This window comes from Mustela nigripes, chromosome X, assembly GCF_022355385.1.
Source record: "Mustela nigripes isolate SB6536 chromosome X, MUSNIG.SB6536, whole genome shotgun sequence".
NCBI classification, from domain to species: domain Eukaryota; kingdom Metazoa; phylum Chordata; class Mammalia; order Carnivora; family Mustelidae; genus Mustela; species Mustela nigripes.
The window spans coordinates 106807735-106820088 of record NC_081575.1 but is presented as its reverse complement, the minus strand read 5'-3'; the positions used below and the strand labels follow the sequence as shown (position 1 = coordinate 106820088).

Here is a 12354-nt window from a genome sequence, read left to right as displayed (position 1 = left end):
GGGGGGGGGGGGGGGTAGAGGCTGCCATGCTGCAAAAACGGCAGCTCCACTCCAAACCCACTGCGCCTGGCTTCTGGGACTACCTCTGACTGGCGGGTTATATCAAATACAATTTTTTAAAGATTTTATTTATTTTTGACAGAGAAACACACAGCGAGAGAGGGAACACAAGCAGGGGGAATGGGAGAAACCAGGCATCCCACTGAGTCAGGAGCCCGATATGGGGCTCTATCCCAGGACCCCGGGAATCATGACCTGAGCCAAAGGCAGATGCCCAACAACTGAGCCACCTGGTGCCCCGTATCAAATACATTTTAAGACAAGTGGCCCCTCTGTGGGCTTTGGAAAACTTTTGGCTCTGCGGCAGGGAAATGGCAGCTGAAATGGGAGTGCCCAGGTACTCCCCATTTGGACAAGGGAAAAGAAACTATCAGTTAAACATTAATCGCAACTCATTAATAATTAGTAACTAATCCTTCTGTGGGGCTTTCTATGCACTAAGCACTGTTCTAAGTGCTATACTTCTATGAATTCACTTAATCCTCCCCGCAACTGTGTGAAGCAGGTGCCTATAATGACGCACACTTGACAGGAAGTTGAGAGGCTTTGTCAAAGGTCACCCGCAAGCTAATGGGAGAATCAAGGTTAGGATCCAGGCTGGCTGACCAAGGCCCTGACCCTAACGATTCTGGGAACTGACTCTCTAGAGGCTTTAGGCACTAAGGAATCATTCTTACAGAAAAATAGATATGGAAGTAGCACTAATAATTGAGAATGTAGACCCACCTTCAAGTACAGCTGTAGCAGATGCCGCACTCAGACAAGAAGCCAGGCCTTACTTTTTGAACCCAAATACACTCTATGTTCTTTGGTAACACTTTGGCTTACGTCACTACTTGGGCACAGGCCCTTAAGGAATGCATTGCAGTAATTAAGTCTCCCCTCCCCCAATGCCGTTCTTTGCCGGAAGTGAGAGGAAAGGAGGAAGTGGAGTGGGTCAGACAGCGTTTCATGTGGGGGCTTTGTGTCAAGTGCAGGTTCTCTCTCTCTCTCTCTCTCTCTCTGTGTGTCTCTCTCACACATAAATAGATAAGATCTTTTAAAAAATGAAAATAAATAAATAAAAAATCAAAGAGTCAGCCCAAACACAGATGAGGATTATGGATGGCACCCACAACGTTGTCTTGAAATGTCTTGAGGAAAACCCAGTTTGTCATTTACCTTTCTTAAATAATTATCCAGAGAGTTCTACCAACAAACTTGTAGAGGCTTCTGAATGGGCCGTGGACTGCCTCTGCACCCTGGGGGTTGGGAATAGGAGTGAAATGATAAAGAACAGAGTGGGAAATTGCACGGGTTGCCTGGCATCCACATCTCCCTTCTCCAGCATCTGAACTCAGAGAACCTGGTCGCTGCTTGGAGTTCTTTGGGGCGTCGAGCATGATGATCTATTCCTCAGTTCATTCCAAAGACACAGATGTTGAAGGCCTACTGTGTTTAGGCCCCGTGCCAAGCACTGGGAGTGTAAAGGTAAAAGGTCAGGCGTCCCGAAGGAGCACGGGGCCAAAAGTAGATGGTGCCTTAATAATGACATCAACAGGGAAGCCTGAGTGGCTCAGTCTGTCAAGTGTCTGACTTCCGCTCAAGTCACAATCCCAGGATCCTGGGATCAAGTCCTACATCAAGCTCCCTGCTCAGCGGGGAGCCTGCTTCTCCATCTTCTGTTCCCCCCTGCTTGTGCTCTCTCGCTCTCTCTCTGTAAAATAAATAAATAAAATCTTAAAAAAATAATGATGAAATCAATATCCTCCGTTCACTGCTGTCTACCATTTCCTGAATACTCATCATGCGTCAGATACTGCCCGCCGTGCTTGTCATCTATTGACTCCTTTAATTTTTCACAACAGCTCTGTGAGGTGGGTACTATTATTAGCTCATTTTACAGACGTGGCGAAGGAGGCACAGAAAACTTGCTGAACCTGTTGACGACTGTCACATAGCTGGTGGGAGGTGGGCTAGGAATTCACCACAGACCTTGTTTGGTGGAGCTCGGCTGGGAGCTCAAGAGAGAGAGAGAGAGAGAGAGAGAGAGAGAGAGGCAGGCAGAACAGCCTCTTGATTACATACACACCCTGATGGGGAGGCAGGTGGACTCATACACCTTGGCTTTGGGGACCTGTTGGAAAGCGCAGATGCCTCGAGCCAGCAGGCAGGGCAATCAGAGGCAGTACCATGAGGAGGTGAACAGCCCAACCCTGGAGCTTGACCGTTTCTCTAGCCCTTGAACCTCTTCATGCCTCAGTTAACTTGTCTGTAAAATAGGGATAATTATACCTACGTCTTACAGCTATTGTTAGGATTAAGTAAGTTAGCATTTGGGGCTTAAGAATGCCTTTCTCTGGGAAAACCATGACCATGAGGATGGTTTCCTACCAACCTTCAATTTTGCTCTTTTTTGTAAATACCTCACTTCAACTCCATCTGATGGGTCATGTACTTGAAATTTGCTTCAGGGAATCCAGCTCACTTAAAAATTCCTTTACAGCAGGGGCATCTGGCTGGCTTAGTCCCGAGAGTTGGTGACTCTTGATCTTAGGGTTTTCAGTTCAAGTCCTACACTGGGCATGGCACCTACTTAAAAAACAAAAAATTAAAAATTTCTGTATGGAGCAGCTCAGCTGGGTAGCTTGGTTGGTTGGGCATCTGCCTTTGTCTCACATCATGATCCTGGGGTCCTGGGATGGAGCCCCAAGTTGGGCTCCTACTCAGCGGGGAGCCTGCAGTTCCCTCTCCTCCCTGTTTGTGCTCTCTCTTGCTATCTGTGTCTCTCAAATAAATAAAAATAAAATCTTTTAAAAAATTTCTGTATAGTTTCACCTTACCAACTTGGTAAGTCTTCAAGTCTTTTTTTTTTTTTTTTTAAAGTTGAAGTAAACTTTACATAACATAGAATTAACTCTCTAACAGTGAAAAACTCACTGGCACTTAGTACCTTTACAGTATTAGGCAACCACCACTTGTGTCTAATTCCAAGATGCTGCATCACCCCAAAAGGAAACCCCACACCTATTAATCAGTCACACCTCACACTCAAACATTAACCTGATTTCTAAATCTATGGAGTTGCCTATTCTAGACATTTCAAGTGGAATCATGCATTATTTGTCTTTTTGTCTGTCCTCTTGTGCTCAGTGTAATGTTTTTGACATTCGTTTATGTTGTGGCATGGGTCAGAACTTCATTCCTTTTTATGGTGGAATAATCTTTTGTTTATCCATTCATTGATCAATGGAAATTTGGTTCTTTCTACCTTTTGGCGATTGTAAATACAATCGTGTGCAAGTGTTTGTTTGGACACCTGTTTTCCATTCTTTGAGGTACATACCCAAGAGTGGAATTGCTGGGTCATATGGTAACTGTCTGTTAAAATTTTTGAGGAATTGCTCAACTGTTTTCCAAGGCAGAGGCAGCATTTTACATTTACACCAGCACTTTCTCCACATTCTTGCTGACACTTGTTATTTCCTGGCTTTCAAAATCTGTTTACTTATATCAGAGCTAGCCTTGTGGGTGTGGCCTCGTATGGCTCGTGGTTCACACTACTTTCTGGCTTTGCAGGGACACAGTTTTACGTTGGGCTCTCCTGGGTTTTTGGTTTCTTCTAACAATCTGGATGTTAAGACTGCATCCCTGTCAGCAGGATTTAAAGCTCCGGGGGTGATTCCACTACGGAGGCAAAGTTGGGAATCACTATGCCAAAGATCCTAGAATGGTTTCAGTTACACGGTCTTTTTAATCAGAAATTCAAATCATGTTCAGCTTATTGGTCCAGGCCCACCTCTATCTGAAGAATGGCAGGGGAGCGATACAGGGTTCTGTCAGCCATTCCAACCCTAATAGCTAAGGCCAGGTTTTTTTTTTTTTTTTAAAGATTTTATTTATTTATCAGAGAGAGAGAGAGAGGGAGAGAGCAAGCACAGGCAGACAGAATGGCAAGCAGAGGCAGAGGGAGAAGCAGGCTCCCCGCTGAGCAAGGAGCCCGATGTGGGACTCGATCCCAGGACGCCGGGATCATGACCTGAGCTGAAGGCAGCTGCTTAACCAACTGAGCCACCCAGGCGTCCCTAAGGCCAGGTTTTTAAGTTTGTTTGTTATTGTTGTCTTTTAAGAGAGGAAGTATTTCACCACAGCGGCACACAGGGGGCAGGGAGGCAGAGTGTTTCCAAGGGACCCAAGTGAACTGCTGAAAACAGCAAAAACAAAAGGCCCCTGGCTTTGATGGCAGGCGCAGCTGCTAAGGGCTGCTGGTCCCCACCGCGCCCCCCACCTCCCTTCACAAGAAGGTTTGGAACAGCAGCACCGTTGTTGGCCTCTGGGTTCTTAGACCCTGGCGAGGTTTCCACTTAGCACCTTGCTTCCCTGCCACCACCTTCCCCTTGTGAACAGACAGCCTTTTTCCATTTTCTACTTTGTTCTTCCCACTAGAGAGTTACTGTTGCTAACCGAGCTGGACAGACATTATGGCTATTCCTCTGAATTTATAAAGATTTTATCTGTTTGAGAGAGAGAGAGAGAGAGAGAGAGAGAGGAGGAGCAGAGGGAGAGGGATAAGCACACTCTGTGCTGAGCATAGAGCCCAATGTGGGGCTCAATCCCACGTCCCTGAGATCATGAGCTGAGCCGAAATCAAGAGTCAGAAGCTCAACCAACTGAGCCACCTAGGCGCCCTTATTCCTCTGAATTTATAAAAACTCCTGTTGCAGACATCTAAATTGGCCCGACTGTGAAGAAGCAGGTGGGACCATATGAAGGTGAGTTTTGGCTAAGAGTAATACCTAGCATCAGTAGCATTTGGCTATAAAAGAGCCCACGGTTTTCCCTCTAAGGTTATTGTCACTGTTGTTACCACCCTCCAGCCGCCGCCCCTCCCCCGGCCCCAGGACCGCACCTGGCGTGGACCAAGCGGTTCTCTTCTCGAGGCAGCGACGGACCACGGGGAGCCGTGTGGGACGGAACCCCGTGGCGGACTGGGCCCGTGGCAGGGGCTTTAGGGGAGCGTTCGAGGAAGCTGGGTGTTGCTCTGGTTTGGATGCGGGCCGGGAGCGAGGTAATTCCAGGGTCAGGCGTCCCCCTCAATCTTCTCCAGAAGCAGGGAGGACCCGACAAAGGCTGCGACTGGTGAGGAAGCAGCAGTCCCTCCTGTTAGTCAGGATGCGGGCATGTGTGGGGACATTTGTGATTTGGACAAGGTTCACTTGTTCTCCGTGTTCACACAGGATTACAGAGTGGTCTTGTTTTTGTCTTGTCCCATCCTGGCCACAGAGTGGCCTTGTCTGATGCCGGTGTCCTGGGGAATTATTTATGTTCAATGGAAGACTGCCTGGCCAGTTCCCAGATGGCAGGGGCTGCTTTTCTGTCTCGGGCCTCAGTTTTGGCCAAGAGCAGACAAGGTCAGGCCAGAGGATGTGAATCCATGAATATCCACATTTTCACCATTGCCAAGATTCTGTTGATTAGGAGGCTGTTTTGAGAGCGCAGGCTGTAGTTGGGTAAATTTCTCCTGCTTCTCTGCTGCAGGATAGGCTGCTCAATTATCTGGTGTGACAAAAGCTGCACAGGACACACTGGTCAACTGTAGCACAAGCAATTCCCACAAACAAAATGATTATTCATCCTGTAACAGGCCTTGAAGCCAGGGGCCTGGATTATAAAACCCAGAGAATGAGAACACATTCTAGAGTCCAAACAGGTACTTACAGCCCAGTTGGAGATGCTTAAAGAGGGCTGAAGACCTTGGTTCTGCCCATGACTTACCTTTAGCAATTCTGCCAGGATTCTGTCATTGGCAAATAATAACTCCCAAAAGCACCTCAACAGTGTGGGCTCCATTTCGAGGCCTATTTATCACTGATGTTGTGCTGACATCATGAACCACTTGTGTTAAACTCCACTTTTTTTTTATGGCAATCTGATTAGCTAATGAGAAAGCATCTTAAGGAAGTTCACCTCTATTTTCCACCTTGCAGAAGTAAGGGGAGACACCTTCACTGGCCACTGCTGCTCGTGCTTAAGGACACAAGCTGCTAAGCTGGCCGGGCTACATATTTTGCAGGCTCAGTGCAAAAGGAGAGCCAGGGGTCCCTTGTTCAAAATTGTTAAGAATTTCAAGAAGGAGCAGAGAAACCAAGTTCAGGGCCTGTCTGAGCTCGAGGCGCTGTGCCAATGTGCAGGTTACATGCCCTAGAGGCCTGCCCTGCGACTGTGTGACAGTGACAGGAGGTACACTTGGGACCTTTGGAGTCTTGCTGTCCATGCAGCATGACTAGGGACAACTGTGTCCCCCTGACAGGACTTCAGAGAAGTGGCGAGTACTGGAGAATGTCCAAGGATGAAAGCAGGAGCTGCAATCTAAGGTAGCTAGACGCACGCCTGAGATAACAGAATAGCTCGAGAAATTGAGACCCTGGGATCCCAGAAAGGAACATACACAGAGCAAGTGCGAAAAGGGAGATCCAGTTCTTTACAGGATGGACTGTACTGTTCAGTTCTTGTAGAAAGGTGAAAGACTCTGAAAAACAGCCACTAGGGACTGGTCTCCGGAGAGGCGAGTTCAATACCTAGGTTCTTTATTCTTTCACGAGGGTACAGAAGTTCAAGCAGTTAAAGTTTGGCCATTACAGTGATTCCTGTGGAGCTTCCGGACGCGGAGGGACGCACGGAAGACCGCTGGCATGATGGAACCGTTTGCTCAGTGCTACTCTCAGTGGAATCAAGGAGGGCTTTAGGGCGCGCTGATGTTCTCTCCTTTGCCACATCGTGTTGAATACAGCCATAAGCCCAAAGTCAAAGAGAAGCCCACAGGGGAAAGGTTCACCACCTCGAACAGGGGCATCAGTAATGGGGGAGCAACTCTGGAATCTGTACTATCCCAAATCAGCATTAACAGCCTTATTCTCTGACTTGCTTCTCCACCATTCCCATTTTTCATGCAAACGTAGGTAAGTAAAACCAAGAGGTTTTCATTTGATCCCCCAATACAAGCCGACCCTTGCTAATAATAATGGAAATAATTCTAATGGGTTTAACTGTAGCATTTCAAGAGTTAAGGAAAAGGCGGCAGTACTTTTAGCCTACGGGGTGGATCCTAGCATTTGATTTTCTTGACTTAGCCAGGAAATAAGAGGGGCCCCGGCTTGGGGGATGGTCTGGGGATGTGTAAGGGGTGGGCCCCCCCGGAAGTCGTGCTGCACTGTTCAAACCTAAGGTGACCTAACGGATGGCGGGAGCGCCCGCCCGATCATCGGCGCGGGAGCAGCCATTGGTGACGCACGCCGGGGAGCACGGCGCCCACGTTTCCACCATTGCATTAGCGAGGCCCCACACCCTGCGCTCTAAGTTCGGGGCTGCGGGCTTCCTCGCTTCCTCCCTCCCGGAGGCGGGCCCGACCCCGCCCCCGCGCCCCGGATCGCTCCCGGCGGTCCCTCCCACCTCCTACCCTCGGCCTCCCCGGCGCGGCTCACTCCCCGCCGGCCGCAGCCCGACACGCCGTGCGGCCCCCCAGTCTCCCGCGGCCGCCTCCCCCAGGCATGGCACAGGGCCTCGCCTCACTATGGCAGCAGCACGGCACAGCACGCTCGACTTCAAGCTCGGCGCCAAAGGTGAGGGCGCGCGGCGGCCACCTGCCCGGTCGCCGGCGCCGCCCGCCGGGCTGGGGCCAGCGGGGACCGGGCGGGGCGCGCGCCGCGGGCCGAACAATGCGGACGGCCCGCGCGGCCCCGGAGGCTCTCCGGCTGCGGCGCCGAGCGCGCTGCGGGGCCGCGTGCACCGGCGGCCGGGGCGGGGGCCGCGCTCCAGCTCCCGCCGAGGTCGGTCCCCAGGGCAGCGCGGGGCCTGGAGGGCCCGCTTCCCCCCACAGCCGTGCTCCCGCGGCGCCGCCCTGCGAGGCCCGGGTCGCCCACCCGCGCGTCCCGTGCGGGCGTGGCCGCCCCTGCAAGGGTCCCCTTGGCGCCGCGCGGCCCGGGAGGAACACCCCCGCGTCTGCGGGCCCCCACTTAGGGCGGAGGTGCAGGGGCGGGGGGCGTGCGCCGCGCGGGGCCGCCCGCGTGACCTTTTCCTGTACTCGGAGGCGGGTAAATTCCCTCCACCCTGGGGTGGGGGCTCCCCTCGTGGGAGCCAGGGCTCGGGCAGGACCGCGCCGCGCTCGCAGAATTCTTAGCCGACTGCGTAGGAGACGGGTCCCGCGGAAAGGGACGGGGGACGGGAAAGGAAACGAAGATTATGGAAGGGGGGGTGTGAGGTCTGGGCGCGGGAACTATAAGTCTCGGAGTCTTGGAGGCTCCGAACACAGCCGGTCAGAACAGAGGGCTGGAAAGTGGGAACTGTGTGCAGCAATTACGAAGGGGAAGGGTATTTTTGCATGCTTTTCTCTAGGTTTTAACGTGGCGGGGGGAGGGGTAGGACTGCCAGCTTTTTTTTCCCGCTGGCTTTTAAACCTGTAAGGACTGCAGACTTGAATCGGCGCTTCCCGTGCATCCCATGAAGCATCTCATCCATATCTGGCCTTTTCACCGTTTTCCTCGAATTGGATGGAGCAACCTTTACTGTTCCCACCTAAAACCGTGGCTTTTTCACTTTCTCTCTTTCTCTTCTCCTTTCTTGAAGTTCTGAAAACTCATTTTGCATTTTCTCCCCCAAGCTTAAAGGCTCTCCGAAGGCAGATTTAATTTAAGCAAACAAACAAAAAAGTTGGGGGATTTGAAGCAAGACCTAGGTTTGCATCTTGTCTTTCTTGATGGGCTCTACATGGGACTTTGGCCTTACCTCTCAAGCTTTCAGAGTACTATCCTCCCCATGGTTTAAAAAAAAAAAAAAAGGACAGTGCACACTTCATAGGGCTTGATTTTTAAGGGAGTTGCCCTAAAATACGACAAGGTTCTTAAGTAATGGCAGTGTATTAGGTGGTTGGGAAGTGACTTTGAGAAAACAAAGCATTTTTTAGTTCCCACAATTCCTAGTTGAGGATGGAGAGTATTGGGAGATGGAGTATTTGGTGATGGTAGAGTCAAGAGATAAAATGGTGATTGGAGTGAGCAGCTAGTGTTGGGTGTGAGATGGCTCAGGTTTTGTTGAGTAACGAACCCTGCCAACTTTAGGGATTAGTGGTTAGTGAAGGTTCTTGCATACTGAACTTAAAGGTGAGGAGGATGAGGCTTGAAGTGGTTCTGGGTCGCCCAGCAGCGTTTAGGAAGTGTCCTTGGTGGAAGCATGTGTGAACATTGACCTGTCCTTATTGAACATGGGTTTTCTAGGCTCTGAGGAGGGTAATCTCAGGATGAGGCTGGAAGCTTCTGGCACTTCTTTCAGTCTGTGCTGGTGCCTGAAGCCTTAACCAGCTTTCTGCTTAATTCAAGTGTGGTATGTTGAAATGACGACTCACAATGGCCTCTGTGTTCCATTGTAAAAGTGTGGGGGAATCTTTACTTTATGAAGAAAAAGTGAGAGAACTTTATTTTTTTTAATTTTTAAAGAAAGATTTGTTTATTTGAGAAAGCCCACACAAGCGCCCAGGGAGAGCAGAAGCCGGATTCCCGCTGAGCAAGGAGCCCAGCGCTGGGCTCTATGTCCCAGGACCTCAGGATCATGATCTGAGCTGAAGGCAGCCACTTAACAGACTGAGCCACCCAGGTGCCCCTAATTTTCTTAATTAAATAATCTCTGCTCAGCGCAGGGCTTGAACTCACGATGTGCAGATCAAGGGTCACATGGCTCCCCAGACTGAGCCTGCCAGGTGCCCCAAGCAAGAGAACTTGGAGCTAACAGTGGCTAGAGAGGGAGAGGACATAGATGCACAGTTTAGAGGGGAGCAGGAGAAACTGGCAGGTTCTAAGCTGGCAAGGTGTAGACATCTAAATAATTTAATTGGGCAAGGAGAAAATAAAACATTTCCAGCCAATTATCCTTAATTTTCAGCCTGTTAATTTTTTAAAAACATTTTTAATTATTTTATTTATTTATTTGAGAGAGTGAGCAAGAGATCGCAAGCAGAGGGGAGGGGGTAGAGGGAGAAGCAGACTCCTCGCTGAGCAGGGGCAGGGGGCTCACTGTTCCTCTGGATCCCAGAACACCCCTCCCCCGACCTCATCATGACCTAAGCTCCAGGTAGACACTTAACTGACCGAGCTACCCAGGTGCTCCTTTCAGCCTGTTCATCTTAAAGATGAAAAAATTTTGACGGCTGAGCTGAAGAACATTCTAAGAAGAAACAGTACCCAGGAGGGGGATGAGTGGGATGTGTGTATACATTCATCTTTGTTCTTGAGTCCCTACGAAAGTGTTTTGGGAGTAAGAGAACTCTGATTCTTTTTATGTATAATTTTAAAAAAGATTATTTATTTATTTATTTATTTCACAGACAGAGATCACAAGTAGGCAGAGGGGCAGGCAGAGAGAGAGAGAGAGAGAGAGAGAGAGAAGCAGGCTCCCGGCTGAGCAGAGAGCCCGATGCGGGGGCTCGATCCCAGGACCCTGGGATCATGACTTGAGTCGAAAGCAGAGGCTTTAACCCACTGAGCCACCCAGGCGCCCTTACGTATAATTTTTTAAAAAAGAATTTATTTATTAGCGAGAGAGCATGAGCAGGGCAGGAGTAGAAGCAGAGGGAGAGAGAGAAGCAAGCTGCCCGCTGAGCAGGGAGCCCAAGGTGTGGGACTCCATCCCAGGACCCTGAGATCACGACCTGAGCTGAAGGTAGATGCTTAACCATTGATTCACCCAGGTACCCTGAGAACTCTGATTCAGTGTTTCCCCACAACTTTGTTTGGGGGAGACATATCATCCTTGCTGTTGATAGCTGTCTACACTTGGAAAATAAGGGAATCTGGCTAGACTGGGATCTTGTAAGTTCTAATTTACAGTTAGGGGCACTTGGTGAGAAATCTACCACCTGTGTGTGAGGTCTCCAAAAACATTTATTTGAATTGATAATAATGAGTCAAAAGGCATTAGTGTTGGCATGTTAAGTACTGGATGTGACTCAAGGGTGAGTCAAATGCCTGTGGAGCCTGGATTCATGTTCTTTTTCCCATTTGTCAGTAATCCTTCCTAATGCTCCTGTTCCATGATGTGATTTTAATGGAATTAAACTCGAACCACTTAGTTACGTTATTATGTTGCGATTCCATATAACTTAGTTACCAGTGCAAGCCCGCTAGTACTCAGCCTCCACTGGGCATGGGTTGATTCTGGTGGTGCCTGTTTGGTGTTGGGGCTGATGACCTAATTCAGGAAATTTTAATTTTTGCTAAAAAACAAAACCTCATCCTTGGTCATCTTGTAAGTCAAGAATTGGATTCTGAGGACTCTTGAACCCAGAAAACAGTTTGTGATTTCTCAGCCGAGGCTAACAAGAACACACATGTTCCATGTTTGGATGGTTTGAGTTTCTCTGGGTTGGTGCAGGACACATAACTTGTTCCCGGTCATATAAGCTGGGCAGCAAGTGGGCTAGGTTGTCCAGTGGGGAGTGTGGACTCTCGCTCTGCTGGCCCTGTTAGAGCAAACAATCTCTGGCCAGTCAGTCCTCAAAAGGTCTAGCAGTCCTCCTCTCCTTGTCTTACTTCTAAGAACCCTGGGCTGGGAGTATCTTCGAAGGCCGACCTCCAGTGTCTGCATCCTGGACACAGTTCTGGTCCATCGTAGATACTTCCTAAGTGCTGGTTAAAATGGACCTGATATTATGGTCAAGATGGAAAGTGAGTTCCAGTCCCCTAGGGGAAAACAGGGCACACACATTTACTGGTCTTGAATGAGGAAACCTGCCTGATCCTGTTACTTTCAGGTTGTAGACCGCCGATCTATAGTGGATGTAGGGAAACAGTGACTTGTGTTACTCCAATTCAGAAAGTAGTTTTATAACAAAGATCTTGTTCAATAAATTAACAGAAGGCTGCTTGGGAATTGGACTTAACCAGAAAGATTTAGGATAGGGGTTTTACTTTGTGCTTTTGACCCTTATCAAGGAAGACTGTGGAGCCTCAGAGTAAGAATTTTGCTTTTTTTTGGAGTGGAGTTGGGAGAGAAGAGCGAGAGAGAATTTTAAGCAGGCTCCATGCCCCACGCATGAGTGGGAAGGGGGGCTCCATCTCACAACTCCTAGAACATGAGGAGCCCAAATCACGTTGATGCTTAACAGACTGAGTCACCCAGGTGCCCGTCAGAGTAAGAATTTTAAATGCATAAAGTAACGCAGTTACTTTAAAATACAATTTGCAAGATAAAAGAAAATCCCAAATATGTAACAAGGTAACACGTGCTTCTTCAGTAGCACATGAAATAACATGATCTAGCATCAGGCCT

General features: G+C 49.2%; 1 protein-coding gene across 1 annotated transcript in view; it reads left to right on the top strand.

Annotated features, from left to right (window-relative positions):
• The first annotated feature begins 7261 nt into the window (after positions 1–7261).
• Positions 7262–12354, top strand: part of SMS (spermine synthase) — a 49068-nt gene continuing 43975 nt past the window's right edge. Inside the window, exon 1 of the mRNA XM_059384999.1 lies at positions 7262–7658. Coding sequence (XP_059240982.1) covers positions 7277–7658 — 382 coding nt within the window. The 5' untranslated portion in view covers positions 7262–7276. The remainder of the gene's footprint in view (positions 7659–12354) is intronic.